The sequence below is a fragment of the Trichophyton rubrum genome, assembly GCF_000151425.1.
Source record: "Trichophyton rubrum CBS 118892 genomic scaffold supercont2.6, whole genome shotgun sequence".
In the NCBI taxonomy this organism is placed as follows: Eukaryota; Fungi; Ascomycota; class Eurotiomycetes; order Onygenales; family Arthrodermataceae; genus Trichophyton; species Trichophyton rubrum.
The window spans coordinates 1,057,411-1,071,653 of record NW_003456423.1 but is presented as its reverse complement, the minus strand read 5'-3'; the positions used below and the strand labels follow the sequence as shown (position 1 = coordinate 1,071,653).

At 47.5% G+C, this 14,243-nt stretch overlaps 6 protein-coding genes across 8 annotated transcripts; 3 read left to right on the top strand and 3 right to left on the bottom strand.

The window, feature by feature from the left end:
- Nucleotides 1–925: 925 nt before the first annotated feature.
- TERG_05812 (uncharacterized protein) lies at nucleotides 926–2,602 on the bottom strand (the record flags this gene model as incomplete). Of its 2 annotated transcripts, XM_003233895.1 has the most annotated exons (3): nucleotides 926–2,271; nucleotides 2,338–2,504; nucleotides 2,565–2,602. In XM_003233895.1, 3 exons carry the CDS (start codon nucleotides 2,600–2,602, stop codon nucleotides 926–928), a joined length of 1,551 nt encoding a protein of 516 aa, XP_003233943.1. The 2 variants fall into 2 exon arrangements, with proteins under 2 accessions (XP_003233943.1, XP_047606692.1); XM_047750030.1 differs by lacking the exons at nucleotides 2,338–2,504; nucleotides 2,565–2,602 and having other exon boundaries at nucleotides 926–2,191.
- Nucleotides 2,603–3,311: 709 nt separating this feature from the next.
- On the top strand, nucleotides 3,312–3,824 carry TERG_05811 (uncharacterized protein; the record flags this gene model as incomplete). The annotated part of the gene is made up of 1 exon (XM_047748502.1): nucleotides 3,312–3,824. The coding sequence occupies one exon, from the start codon at nucleotides 3,312–3,314 to the stop codon at nucleotides 3,822–3,824; it is 513 nt and encodes a 170-aa protein (XP_047604485.1).
- Nucleotides 3,825–4,508: 684 nt separating this feature from the next.
- Nucleotides 4,509–7,775, top strand: TERG_05810 (uncharacterized protein). Its single transcript, XM_003233893.2, has 2 exons — nucleotides 4,509–5,108; nucleotides 5,175–7,775. Exons 1-2 carry the CDS (start codon nucleotides 4,788–4,790, stop codon nucleotides 6,531–6,533), a joined length of 1,680 nt encoding a protein of 559 aa, XP_003233941.1. The 5' UTR covers nucleotides 4,509–4,787; the 3' UTR covers nucleotides 6,534–7,775.
- A 97-nt stretch (nucleotides 7,776–7,872) lies between these two features.
- Nucleotides 7,873–8,491, bottom strand: TERG_05809 (uncharacterized protein; the record flags this gene model as incomplete). The annotated part of the gene is made up of 2 exons (XM_003233892.1): nucleotides 7,873–8,159; nucleotides 8,359–8,491. The coding sequence occupies 2 exons, from the start codon at nucleotides 8,489–8,491 to the stop codon at nucleotides 7,873–7,875; spliced, it is 420 nt and encodes a 139-aa protein (XP_003233940.1).
- A 1,203-nt stretch (nucleotides 8,492–9,694) lies between these two features.
- Nucleotides 9,695–11,285, top strand: TERG_05808 (uncharacterized protein; the record flags this gene model as incomplete). Of its 2 annotated transcripts, XM_047748501.1 has the most annotated exons (3): nucleotides 9,695–10,123; nucleotides 10,197–10,274; nucleotides 10,355–11,285. In XM_047748501.1, the coding sequence occupies exons 1-3, from the start codon at nucleotides 10,020–10,022 to the stop codon at nucleotides 11,283–11,285; spliced, it is 1,113 nt and encodes a 370-aa protein (XP_047604484.1). In that variant the 5' UTR covers nucleotides 9,695–10,019. The 2 variants fall into 2 exon arrangements, with proteins under 2 accessions (XP_047604484.1, XP_003233939.1); XM_003233891.2 differs by having other exon boundaries at nucleotides 10,197–11,285.
- Nucleotides 11,286–12,186: 901 nt separating this feature from the next.
- Nucleotides 12,187–13,122, bottom strand: TERG_05807 (uncharacterized protein; the record flags this gene model as incomplete). The annotated part of the gene is made up of 1 exon (XM_003233890.2): nucleotides 12,187–13,122. The coding sequence occupies one exon, from the start codon at nucleotides 13,120–13,122 to the stop codon at nucleotides 12,187–12,189; it is 936 nt and encodes a 311-aa protein (XP_003233938.2).
- Between the last annotated feature and the right edge of the window lie 1,121 nt (nucleotides 13,123–14,243).

The window sequence follows — 14,243 nt, the reverse complement described above, 5'->3', positions numbered from 1 at the left end:
TTCCATAGCCTCCGCCGTCAAGGAAGTCACCGTGATTCTTGTACTTTTTCTTAGGATAACCATGAGTGGGTTTTTGATTGTATATCTTAGATTTTCGGGGCGGCGGCGCATAATCACGATCACTGGATGAGAAACACATAATGATCTCGAAACGGCTACCGTTCAAGGCGAATGTCGATAATTAGAGTATTATCAGCGGGTTCAGAGAGTGGAGAGTCGTACCCCGTTGAAAAATGGTGGGTTTGAAATTGGGATTTGAAGGTATAGAGTTTGGTTTGATGTTATCAACGGCCTCAATTTGTCATTTTATGATTTTCTTTATTGTCGGAAAGTAAAAATTATTTAGTAACAAGGACTCCTGGTGCATTATATATACAATTTCTCTACCACAATATGATATATTTTATAGTTACAACCTAAATGGGTGCCATCAGGCGCTCGAGGCTCAGCCGCAGAGAGATTCTCGAAGGATTCCTTCACTGCCTCCTTTGCCTAAATACGAGGATCGCCAGCCTCCACAGGAAGCCCTTTGAAGGCCCTTCTCGTACCGAATCAGCTTGCTCCATCTAGTTTCGTCATCACTCAAGGCTTGAGGTACATCTATGATTGCCTCGCTACAGGGGACCACTGCTGACAATATTATCAGCCACTCTGGCCTTGATGTTTCTCTAGGCAGAGTAAGTTGCTTGTCAGCTGAGCCGTGTGAATGTTGAAAAGTGTGATTTTACTTGCTCCCTGATGCTAATTATAAACTCCTAGCAAACAATATAGTTTAATGTTGGAGAAAATCGCTTGCTTGAAGGCCTTAATGATGAAACATAAACGCAGCATTAAATGTAGATAATCATGTGTAGGAGGTTAAAAAATTCATCTGTCGTGTCGTTAAAAAAGCTATCTATCCCCTCAAACTTCGAGTTGTCATAACTTATATCCTGTTCTCCAATTTCTTGAAGAGTTTGTTAACCCCTTTTTCCATGCGGATTGCACCGTTGCCGAGTTTGCTATACTTGGCAGGTTCATTCGTGTTGGTGGTGGGAGTCTGATCGGACCCTGATGGATTATAGACCTGCTGATGTATGAAATAGTCTTTTGGCCTAGGCTGCTGCTGCTGCGGTTGCTGCTGCTGTTGGGGATAGTTATAGCTATATCCACCGGCAGAGTGCTGGGAAGCCTGTGATTCTCGTCGAGTAAGATGACCATGGTTCTGAGCCAGAGGCTGAGTATATTGGTTAACTGGTGGCGGGCCAAAACTCTGCTGGCCATACAGGTGCGCATTAGGGTCCTGAGGAGGCGGCGCAAAGGTTGAGCCATAGCTTCCGCGATGACTAGCCGCAGTAGTTGGAGGAGCTGTTGGAGGGATAGTGGCAGTAGTTGGTGGAGGTCCAAAAGACATACCGCCGGGTGGGGGGTGACCTGGGGTGTATGATTGCTGATTAATACTCGAAGATGCAGGCGAGTATGGCCCCTGGACGCCTGGAACTGTATAAGGCTGCGGGTTAGAACCGCTAACATTTCCCACACCATGAGGTTGAACAGGTTGGGGGCTCTCAATTTCTCCAGTAGGAGGTGGTGCGAAAGTCATTCCCATGCCGGGGGTGGAAAGTCCTGTACCCACGGCAGCATCGGGGGGTGGGGGAGTCACCTCGCGAGGTTTTATGGGCTCTGGAGCTGGTGGGGCAGCAGGATTATACGCAAGGGGAGCGTATGATGCCGGGGCTTCTTTCTTTTCCTGGGTAGTTGATGCATGAGATGCCGCATCATCTATCGGGCTAACAGGTTGGGTCACAACTTGGACACTTGCGGGAATAACGGGAGGCGTGGGCTGCATGGTTGGATGTGGAGGCGGAGGTGGTGGTGGCGGGATGTTCTTTATACTATGAACATCAGGCCTAATATGCTGCTGCTGCTGCTGATAACCAGGATCTGATATCGCAACCTTCTCCAGGTTTTGCACCACAGCACTCATTGGAGCTTGCTGGGAAGATGGTTGGATTTGCTGTATATTTTCCAGCTGATTTGGGGCTAAAAGCCTTTTAACGGTAGCCAAGAATTGTTTTGCATCGTCCAGAGTCCAGAAATATAGATCAAGCGTATGCAGACGAAAATATGATATACTTCTATCCGCTGGATTCATCCATCCTAAGCGCCACTCATGCTCAGTGCTCCCATGAGTTGTAGGAGACACTCCCATACTGTTTCGACATCCATCCACCGTAAGTGTAAAGAGAGTTGGGAAGGTATCAGAAGTTCGTAGGTGGATAGATGACAACGCTGCAAACGGTTAGAGCTTAACAATACTGCTAAACCCAATCTATATATATGAAATATACGACCTACAGCCGTTGAAGGCACCCTGTTCACGGGTCCCAGGATTGTTCGCAATCTCAATTCTGGATCCGCCCTGAGAAGGGTTATGATAGATATAGAGATAGGAGCCCTTATCGAATCGGTGGTGTGTAGGCTGCGGGGAGGGCGCCGTAAAGTAATAATGAACATCCGAGAACCTGGAATTCCTATCAGCAACAATGTACAGACTTTCAAATTTATCTAAGTCAATTACTTACACGGTCAGGAGCCGTTCTTCGCCTGGGAGGGGGGGCATCTTTAGCACCGTCCTTTAGGCAGTTATGCCTACGGAGCAGTTTGAACAGCTGGCTGGTGCCGAGAATAAAGCCTTCCACTGCACAGCTACCAGGCTATACAGCAAGCCAACGGAGGAGTAAAAGCCAGAGAAGAGACACAAAGCAAGAGTCTTTCTTTTCGTTGCTGGCTGTTTCTTCTCCTCCTTTTTGTTGCCTGCTTATCGTTCCAACTTCTTGCTTCGGTTGTACGGAGTATGTGTAGCCCAAATCTCCAACCAATCAGAAGGTGCAACCTAAGCTCCCGGCGCTTAACAGAGTTATTAGTCATATATTACTAACCTTTGATTAATAATCTTTCGCATTAATTATTATCCGCAGATCTCTGGAAATTTGCCCAAACTGGAAGGGCTCTCTCGGACCTCAAGATTGAAGAACGAGGAAGAAGAGCCAGGAGGGACAGCGACGGCAGCGGGAACAGGACAACTGTTGATACCCTTGTCAATTGTATATCTACAGTCAGTATCTTGACGTGACTCCTATTCATAAGGGTAAAGGACACTAACCTGGTCTGGTCGCTCTCTAAAAAGTTTTAGGACAGTTGTTGGAGCTGCCTGTTCCATTTCCGTCATCCTATCAATTGTCTCTACGACACCGGGAGAGGAGTCTGGCCACTGAAACAAGGGGTTCCTACTTGTTTTAATATCGGCACACATTTCAGAGCAGGCTACGATGTCGCTCGTCAATCTCGCACACGTCTGTTCACATCTTTCAAATGCCAGCAAGGCTCGACTGGCTCTAACGTCTATCCCGAATTCGAATCTGCATCTCGCACTTTCCAATGCCCTTGTCGAAGCCGGTTTCTTGTCATCTGTCGTTCGAGGAGGACCAACACCACCACCACAGCACATGTTGCTGAATATACCTGCAGTCAATGACGAATTAGAACCAATCGAACCTGTGACCCAAGCCAATATTGCGTCAAGAAGACTATGGCTAGGCCTCAAGTACTGGCAGAGCCAGCCAGTTCTCTCCAAACTATCAATGGTCAGCAAGCCTACTCGGCGGATATACGTGGATACAGAAGCATTGCGGGACATTGTCAGAGGGTCAAAAAGTCGCACCATCGCTGGGTTGAGGAACCCTGGTGAGTGTTTGTTCCTGAGTACAGATTGTGGGATTCTAGAGTCCCGGCAGTGCGTGGAAAAGAAAATTGGAGGGCTCGTTCTCTGTCGTGCTGTTTAGGTGGGTTGTATCATACGCCATGGTTTCTTTCTGGCATGGGAACGGAGTTGATGGATTGTGTATATAGATCACTTGATCCGCCCTTTCAGTTGAATGTATTATTATGTGTGTCTCTCTCTCAGACTACGCCATGTCGAATTGTCTTCAAGGAAAGCTACGATAATGCACTGAGTATGCAATATTGTTCTTGACCGCATTTTCTCTGTTCCTAGGTCCCCCAACCTCGTCAATAGTTCTTCTATCTAGCCCCAGTTGGTAAGGACACCATGCAATCTTATGATATAGTCATGGGACCTCCCTTTGACCTGAATTTCTTTTCTTACCTGCCAAAGTGCCCATCTTTTACTCCGTATCCCCGTTTTTATGTATCTAGCAGCTTCTGCCAATGGCATTTTTATCGAGCTTTCTGGCACCTGATTGGCTAATTTTTCTCCTCCACCCTAAAAGGCAAAAAATATGCTCGCGAACCGGCGAGGAAAAAAGGGGAAAGCTCGCTCACCCCAAGCTCGGCGCAAGATAAGCTGAATGCATTCTCTCGAATGCAACGGAGATGAGCACAAGAGCTGCTTCGAGAATGTTCTCCCATTGCGTCCGTTCAGCCAGGTTGAGTGTGACGATTTAATTATCGGCCTCGTATCCCACCAGAGCGGCCGAGGCTTCCCCACCGCAAAGCGAGCTCCGGCTCTCGCTATATAAAACCCCGGGCGAGGACGTCGACGAAGCCTGCGCTCGCGTGTTGCTGGATTAATCTTCGCAGCCGGTTCCAGGACGGCAGAGTTAGTACCCCGTACAATCCATACCCATACAACATACCGGATAATGTCTCTAATGTCGACCTGAACGAAATATTGACCCTCTCCCATCCACACGCGCACGGCTCAGCAACAGCAAAACTTGACGTGCCTATCTGTGACACTATCAGACTGTGTAGGACGAGAACGAATAAACCATCCCGGGGTAGAAATGGCGTCTGAAAAGAAAGATATCGATGCGATCAATGTTGGTTCGACTCGATTGTCAGTGGGAGAGAGTGATGGTGAAAATGCGCCGATTGCAGATGTCTTTCAGAATGCGAAAGCTGCCACGGACAAGGAACGAAAAATGACGCTGCTGCAAGGAATAAGGCTCTATCCGAAAGCACTAGCATGGAGCATCTTGATCTCAACATGCATTGTCATGGAAGGCTACGACATCAGTTTGATAAGCAACTTTTATGCTTTTAGGCAATTTAACCAAAAGTTTGGAGTACCGCTAGAAGATGGGACTTACCAAGTTCCAGCGCCTGTATGTTTACTAGGAAACCTTCTTCGATACGGACAATTCGAGTCTAGTATACTAATTATTACTTAGTGGCAAGCTGGTCTCAGCAATGGTGCAGCTGTAGGTGAGATATTCGGCTTATTCCTGAATGGTTGGGTCTCGGAACGCTTTGGTTATCGGTGGACAATCCTGGGATCTCTGGCCTGGTTGGCTGCCTTTATATCCCTCTTCTTTACCGCTCAGAACGTACAAACTCTTCTTGCAGGTGAAATCCTCTGTGGCATTCCGTGGGGTGTATTCCAGACCCTTACCATCACCTATGCCTCCGAGGTGTGCCCCGTAGCACTACGTGGTTACCTGACAACCTATGTTAATCTCTGCTGGGGACTTGGGCAGCTCATAGGCATAGGAGTAATCCGGTCAATGTTGGATCGAGAAGATGAATGGTCCTTCAGAATACCCTATGCACTACAGTGGATGTGGCCATTACCCCTCGCAATTGCAATTTACATGGCCCCAGAATCACCATGGTGGTTAGTCAGGAAGGGTCGCATTGCAGATGCGAAACGCTCGCTTCTCCGGCTGACTAGTCGGAGTGATGAGAGTGATTTCAACGCCGATGAGACCATTGCGATGATGCTTCATACAACAGCTTTGGAGGCTAAAATTACACGTGGAGCCACCTACTGGGACTGCTTTAAGGGAACAGACCTACGTCGGACGGAAATCGTATGCATGGCCTGGGCTATGCAGAACCTTAGCGGCAACTCCTTTTCGAATTATTCGACGTACTTCCTGGAACAGGCGGGATTGTCCTCATCTCATGCCTACTCGTTTGCTATGGGGCAGTACGCTATTAATATGGTTGGAGTCTTTGGTGCTTGGGGCCTAATGTCCTTCGGGATTGGCCGGAGGACCCTCTACCTTGCTGGTCTATGTGGCCTTTGCACCATGCTGATGGTTATGGGATTCCTCGGCCTGGTGCCACAGTCACACAGGAACGCGGGATCGCTTGCTACCGGGAGTATGATGATCGTTTGGGCTTTGTTCTATCAGCTCTCTGTTGGCACGGTTACCTATTCGATTGTGTCCGAACTTTCAACACGGAGACTCCAGATCAAGACCATTGTGCTAGGCCGAAACTTATACAACATTGTTGCAATTATATGCAACGTTTTGACTCCTTTCATGCTCAATCCTAGCGCATGGGACTGGGGTAACTATGCCGGTTTCTTCTGGGGAGGCATCTGCTTCTGCTGCGTCGTCTACAGTTACTTCCGCCTCCCGGAACCTCAGGGACGATCCTTTGCCGAGCTCGACGTCCTATTTGAGCGTGGGGTTAGTGCACGGAAGTTTGCTTCTACCCAGGTAGATGTGTTCAGCGAAGAGGTAGCAACCAATGTGATTGACACATATAAGGAAAAAGACTCTGGGAACATTGAACCCTAGGGTGTATGATGTCTAAAAATTTTGAATTTTGAACTTTGAAGCTTTGGAGCGTTGGAGCGTTGTTATATGTCGTTTAATACATATATCCATGTATTCATAGTCTACCAAATATATATATAATAACGAATGAACGTATCAATATGTGATTTTTCTTCCCGTGTTGCTCCTGTTTCTTATCACTGTATTAGAAGCGAGTCTGTCATTTATGGGCGAAAGCTAATAGCTTTGAGGGAAGTTTACCCTTCCCCCGGCGGGCTCAAGGTTGATATTGTGGGTATAACCTTCTGAATACCAGGTTTGGTTTAGTATCGCTTAGGGGCTCTTGCTAGCAGTCACTGAAACTATCTTCCAGGCACAACCTGGTATCAAGATACTACAGTTCTAGACAGTAACATTCCTCCAAACGACAGCTTACAACCCGGAACTTCAAGGCTGGTTCTTTGGTGGAGAGACAACCTGACAGGTTGAAATACCGCCTGAGCAAGCGGATTTCTAAGCTATCAACTTGTTTCTCCAGGTATTATTGGGCTTCGCCGTTGCCAGAGAGTTCATATTCTATGCAGTCGACGCCAACGCTCCAGGACATCGAAGATCATCCCGTTCCCCCTCCCAGTGTTGCTTGCATCTCTGACTTGTTTTGTCAAACTCGTTATAGGCAGGTCTAGAATCGACGGGATGAGAGATTATATCGACGATTCTGGGGAGAGATCGTTGTTCGGAAGTTTTCACGTTTTCACCCGAGTTAACGTAGACGACAGCGGGCTGAATTTCATAGATTTGTTCCCGTGCATTAAGCAGATCTCATTTCGACACCAATAGTCCTTTTGATCTCCAGGCCATACCGTACCTAATATCCTCCTTGCCATTTGGGATTGTGCTTTTGGGCTTCTCGGCACCAGTGTGGCTTACCTACTTAACTACCGTGGCTCTCTTGCAAGGGCTTCATCTGTACAGTTAAGTAAGTCTCCAAGCACAAATTTGCCCTACAGACCGCAATCAAATGGTAACCAACGTGGCAATAGATCTGATCCAGGCGTGAAACTGGCTGTTGTCGTTTCTTCGTCGTCGCAGGTTTCCCACGTGACCATTGAGGGGCCCAGGAATCATCACGACGGACTGGCTGAACGTCAGGTTTGAAAGAGGACATCCCTCTCAGCGTCGTCTCAGTGAATGGCAAAAAAGGACAAATTGGTGTTAAATAAATGGTTACAAAAGCCGAAAGCTGTCGGGTCCCCGCAGGCTCTCCTTTCATGTCTCCTCCCACGGACAGGGCAGGGCGGGCTGAGCCCTGGCGCTGGAATTCAAACCGACATCAAACAGAATGGCTGTGACCTGCAGCTCAGAGTGAGGCGATAGCAGGACAGCCTGCAGGAAGGATTGATATATATGTGCAGGCAGAGTACCGAGCAGGGAATGCAATCCAACTTGCACCCCTCCCCCGGCAAAGCTGATCAACGGAGAAGGCTATCCTAGGAGCTCCGACAAAGTGGCCACTGAGAAGAATCAGGCTCTGAAAGCTGCAGGTCCTGCTCTTGTTGGGCTGGAGAACAAGGTAGCTAGTTGTCGGCCGAGGTCTGAAGATGCCCTGAAGAGACGCATTCTTGACCAGAGATGGCAGCGTATGTCCTGGTAGACAGGGTAAAGGAGATATTCGACAGAATTCTTATTTGCAAGGCGCTGGGGACCCTGTATAGGACGAGACACAGACACACAAAGTATACACGCCGAAAGGCTCAGTCCTAGCATAAAACGCCCAGCCAACCAACAAGAGTCGACAGCAGGTCATTTGTGAAATGTCTACGTAAATAGCCGGCCAATTCATTACCAGCCACCTTCATAGCCTGCAGGTCCTTCTCGATGTACCTTGGGTCATTTGGAGCCTGGAATCCTAGTTCATCCGGGCCTATATTATCACGATTAATTATATCCACGGCTGGATCACAAACCTGGCTGACCATGGCGACGGGAGGACTATTGTATGGAAGAATTCAGCCTTAGAAAACATATTATTCTATCGTCATAAATCCAAAACAGAGCTCAGCATCATGACTCTCTTGTACCCAAGCTGCCTTGAGGGAAACTAGCCGCCTGAAGTAATCACCCCACAGTCATGCGGGATTGTGATACGAGTCAAACTGCACAACGTCGTTGGACCAATTCGCTCGCACCAACTGCAGTTGTTCAGGCCAGATTTCGTCTTTTTTTGCTGACAGGCCACTAGCAGAACGCCAACAGAGCAAGCATATCGCTTGAACGGGACCATGCAGAAGTTGGCTCTGTGCCGGCAAGGGAAAAAAACATTGGGCCGCAACGCAACGCGAGTGATGTGGATGTGCGTCAATGCCCAACTCCCCCCCGATGAACAGTATACTAATTCTTTGCACCGCTTAGCACCACCCTCGCAGATCCAGGGGTTGCATTGCCGTTCTGATCTAAAATTGGCGGTCCATTGCCTATCTCCCTAACCCCATAGTGGTGACGGACCGAGAAAGTGCCCAATCTCTATAGGCTGTGGGCCTGCCTTGTTCAATGCTTCACTGCATTCATTGACGATGTGCAACCTGGCTTGCGTGCAGATGGGATTCGTCCGGCAGCCAACGGTTTCATGGCCTTCCCTTGCCTTTCTCCATGTTGACTTCTTGTCTCCAAGGGGTTTAAACCTACATAGCAAGGGACAGCTCAACGAGACGGACAGACGCCCGCATTTAACAAGCTATTTTCACGGCGACCACTAGGAGCTTCCATCTCCCGGTCCATAGGCCCAGAATACAGCGAAGAGAGAAACGGTTTTGTTGAACACGGTATTGGCTGTTCAAAGCGGCCGACCCTCTCCGCCCACACTCTTTGATGCCCAAAAATTGCTCCCTCTGGCTCCCATTTGACCATGTGATGCTTGTTTCCTTGTTAATTTGCATCTGCCTCTTCGATCGAAATTCAGTCATCGGCTTACTGAAGACCAGATGGCGCATTCTCGTGGTGCGGGGCGCCATTTTTTGAGTTTGGGTCGTGTCAACTGCAAGGCCCTATTCCGGGATTTATAGGTTCATATAATGCCCATGAAAAGAAAAATAGTGAGACGACAGACGTGTACGTGGAGCCGTTTGCTCGCCTTCTAAGCTATACTGCTCGTAGCTCTGTTTCCCACCCAGCCGGCCACCCAAGCCGCAGGAAAACATTATTAACCAACGATCTTTACCCGTCATCTCCTTGGAAAAGAAAGACATTGATTACTTTTATCCGCTGCCTTACTTACCCCCGATGGCTTGTTGCGCCTCTTCCTGGCCCAACTCCGCGAATTAGCGGTGTGAACATCAAGACTATCTAGATTCAAGCCTTTGTCTCCTGTGTTTCCTTTTTTCCTTTCCTTTTCTTTGGCTCGGTGCAGGCGTTCGACAATCTATATAGAATTAATTCCCATTCCTTTTTATAGCCCTTGCATGGCTCGCTGGGTTTGGCTTGATAACGTTGCTTGTGTTTCCTCAGAGAATGGCATACCCAGGAAGCATTCCTCTATCCCCAGGTAGCCTTCGGGAGAATGATTCAATGTTCTATCCCCCAAGGAACAATGCGGCCACATTTCCTTTTCGCAGGTTAGTCCTGAATCTCCCCACTGGAGCCTGGCATCAAGCTTAGCGGAATCAAAGACTTATTCAATTCGAACAGTCCCAGTTTGTTAAACAGAGAGCGCGAAATTCCTTGTTACTCAGACCTACCATGGCCACCAGAGATACGAAACGCAAGGTACGGACCAAGAGAACATTTTATATCATCCGGTATCGTACGATGAGTGTAGCTAAACATCGGATTATTAATGGAGCTAGAATTTCACCACCTTGGGATATTTCGCCCCGAGACCACGGAGAAATGTCTTCCCCAGAAAGACAGCAGCCCGGGCCTGGTAGGCCGCTCGATGTGTTCACAGGTCGAGGTATGGTTACCACTCCACCTACGACGTACGATCGATACTCCACCATCCACCCCCCTATAGCCCTGGAACCAATTGGCGAATTACCGCGACAAAACTCTAGTAACGGTTCGAAAGATCCGTTCATGTCTTATCACAATTCCAGGCTATCTGATCCTGGAATGCCCCTTTCTTTGGAGTCTGATCATTCTATGGGGCGTATGAAGAAGATGAATAACCAGGAACATGTGGACTCCATCCCGAGATTCCACTTGAGGCGAAAGCCCGGGAACAGGGATGAGTTTGACGGACCAACACAACTGCTCAGGATGCCTAGCCCAGGCCCAGCAGCTACTGAAATTCCGGAGAAGGACCTGCCACATCTGCCCACCTCATTGAATGTACAGGAACAAGTGAAAATTTTGTGTGATATCAACGACCGCTTATCCCGGTGCGCTTTTGACTTTGTGGCCAAATACCAGTTCCCAATCCCACTGGAGCCTGAGAAATCAGAAGTAAGAGCCCCAGAGGACCGTGAATGGACTGAATGGGTCCACTTACTTAGGAGGCTTGCAACTAAGCGCCGCATCCCTGCGCGCGTTTTATATGATGGCCAAATAAAACAGTTCATCACTGTGCTCGAGAACTCCCTGGAGATGCGCCACACAGCAAAGAACCAGTCGCGCCCATTGAGAGATGATCGAAACATCTTGCAACTTATATCTGCCGGAACACAGGTCGCTAAAATACTTAAAGACGCCCCTGCGATGGAATATTTTGATTTCTTGTATTCCCGAACAGAAAGGCAAATTCATGAGCGACGGAATCATACTCCTAGTTTCTTTTAATTGGGCATGCGGCTGATCGTATATTATACGAACATGAATAGTCACTTTTCCCAACTCCTTATGACTTTACCCACTTATTCCTCATTTCCATGAAGTATAGCTTTCATGAAAGCCATATATTGCCCATTTTATGGCAAAATGTTCCCGCCCCATCCAACATTCTTTTTTTTTTTTTCCACTTTTCCTTTACCCACGCTGTTGAATCGACGGGAAATTTCACCACATATGGAGTTTGAGTTATTTCATACCATCAGGGAGCCGGAAATGGACGTCCTGCCGTTGTCTTCCTGGAATTCGATTTTTGGGATTATCCAATGACCCACCTGAAACCTGGGTATTCCTGTCCCTTCCTCCTGTCCCTCTTGCATCATTCTCTATCACTTATTGTTATTTCAGGGATTAATCGGGAACGAACCATTATTTGTGCATATATATACCAAAGCCTGTGTTTCCCCCCTCCACCTGCTCTTTCCCTAAATAATGACTTTTGATTGACATTTTTGTTGCCTGGCATGAATGCCTCTGGCTCTAGATATTTTACTGAACAGCAAATGGCGTTCACAGCGTTCCTTAAACACGGATTACGTTTCACATTGATTACCATTAGCATCGAGTTTGCTCTTTTCCTATTATAGCGCAATCTTGGGAATATGCATCCTTTTTCTGTGATGATTTGGCTATCCGTTGAATACGTGGCCCAATGGCATATGGTCATGAGCGACGGAGTATGTTGTTATTTTTCGAGATTGGTTCTGTTGCGGATTAAAGTATGTTGATACAATAATGCTCTTCTATCTATTTCTACATTAAAGCACAGGAGAAAGTGGTCATGACAAAAAGATCACACCGAGAACGCGAGCACCAAAAAATTTAGCAAGAACGCCTCGCACATTGCTCTTCTTTAGGCCAAGGATTTCTCTATCCCTTTAGCAATTCGAGTTGAAGCATGTAACATTCTAGTAATAATATCTCTAGACCATGGCCATTTCCATAAGCCGATGGTGGAGAAGCCAACCAAAGAAACAAAAGTTGTAAGCATAGCTTTGCTGAGGACATTTGTTTGTCTTTTCGTGGCCTTTACTACCTCCGAGTAGCGGTCGTTGCTGAAACTAACACGAGCATATTGTGTAGACCAACCAAGCCCAGGAAAGTACTTGTAAAGCGCCTCCTCAAGAGCTTTTCTCATCCGGTACACTGGTGATTTCACACCTGCTCTCATTTCAATGAAATTTTCCCTGGAAAGATGGTTGATGGCATGGGCGTCAGGAATGCGCTGGCGGGAGTAGGCATCGAGCGCTTTTGCACGAAGCGATGCGATTTGTGGGCTATTATCTGCACTAGACGCAGAATATACACCCTGTTTATCTAGATATTCAAAAAGTACCCTAACGTCCTCAAGACCTGCATTAAGCCCCTGTCCGTAGAATGGGACCACGGCGTGGGCGGCATCGCCAAGTATGACAGCACTGGAGCCATAATGATGAGGAGAAGATTTGAGACTGATCAATGGGAGGTGAGGATTTGTGCTAAACTGCTTGATAAGATCTTCAGGCGGAATCAACCCAGGAGAGACGCCAGGGAAATGGGTCTGGAAGAACTTGAGGAGGATTTTTGGATCACTTTCTAGAGTTGCAAAGTGCTCGGCAGGAGCGAATAGGGTGCAAACAAATGTTTTATCAGGAGACGGAAGCGCGATAAACATAAAGTCACCACCAGGCCAGATATGCAGGTGGTGTGGAGAAATTTGAAAGTCGTTATCGTTGGAGGGTGCAATCGAGAATTCGCACCATAAACAGTCGATATATTCTTGTCGATAGTCCATGCGGGTATATTTCATGAGGTGATATCTTGTCGCGGAGTGAGCCCCATCAGCGCCTATCAGGAAATCAAATGGCACCTCCAGCTCCGGAGCACGGGTGAGGTTAATGGACTTGTCATCACCGTTGGATGTAGATCTAAATCCGGGGGTATCTCCGGGGTTCTTTCGCTCAAACCAAGCTTTTTTATTTTTGAAATCAGCGCCTGTAAGTTTGTGATTAAAGAATAACTTGACGTTTGGCTCTTTCTCCAGCTCATCCAGGAGAGTTGTGTTGAGTTTTCCCCGGTCAATTGAGTTTATATACTAGATGGGAAAATATAAGCCTGCAATTCATGGCAAACAGAGTAGGTAGTAACAACTAACTCTTCCATGGACGTCGTAGTCCTGAGAAGCCTCCCATAGAGTGCCTGTGGAGCTACGTCCATGAATCATGCGACCTGTCATTGGAATTGCTTCGCTCAAGACGGTTTCGACAAATCCGGGCCGGTTGGCGGATCTCATCGCATTCAATCCACGCTCGGATATAGCAAGGTTGATAGACTTTGTGAAATTTAACGGAACAGTGGCTTCATCGCGCGGATCTAACCATACTGTAAGTCAACTGCCAAAGGCAATATAATATGAACATTGTTAAAAAAGGTATGGGGGCGCTGCGGGATTAAAAAACAAGGCAACATATTCACTAGATCCAGCGACAAGCCCTCTCCCATTGAATAGATCGACATGACTTCCTCCCGCTGTAGAAAATACACTTCATTCGATGAAAGAAACAATGGCAGCTTAATAACACGTACCTCCTCTAAGCTCGTAGAGTTCGACACTATCGCCTCTCATAGCAGCGTAGAGAGCCGCCAGCGAGCCGACGGGACCGGCCCCTACAATCACCACCTTCTGCATGTTTGACAGCCGTCGTTTTTGACGTATGTCGCCGAAAATGAGAGTCGTGTTGGCAAAGTTGGGGGATTTGCTCCAGAAGGCGTCTTGTCTACGGGGCTAAATATCCATTGCTCCGTAGTTAAATAACAAACATCTGGGGCAATATTAGTAATTCCATTGGCTTCGTTTATGAACGGACATCGACCCCTTGAGACCACGGAATATTTTTCTTTGCTGTGGTTGATGTGACACAGAACTTGGTT

What these genes read in the sequence shown, in the direction of transcription:
- TERG_05810 (XM_003233893.2), top strand. Translation starts at nt 4,788, where the DNA reads ATGGCGTCTGAAAAGAAAGATATCGATGCGATCAATGTTGGTTCGACT. An exon ending in CTTACCAAGTTCCAGCGCCT is followed by an intron (nt 5,109 to 5,174) that starts GTATGTTTACTA and finishes ATTATTACTTAG; the next exon opens with TGGCAAGCTGGTCTCAGCAA.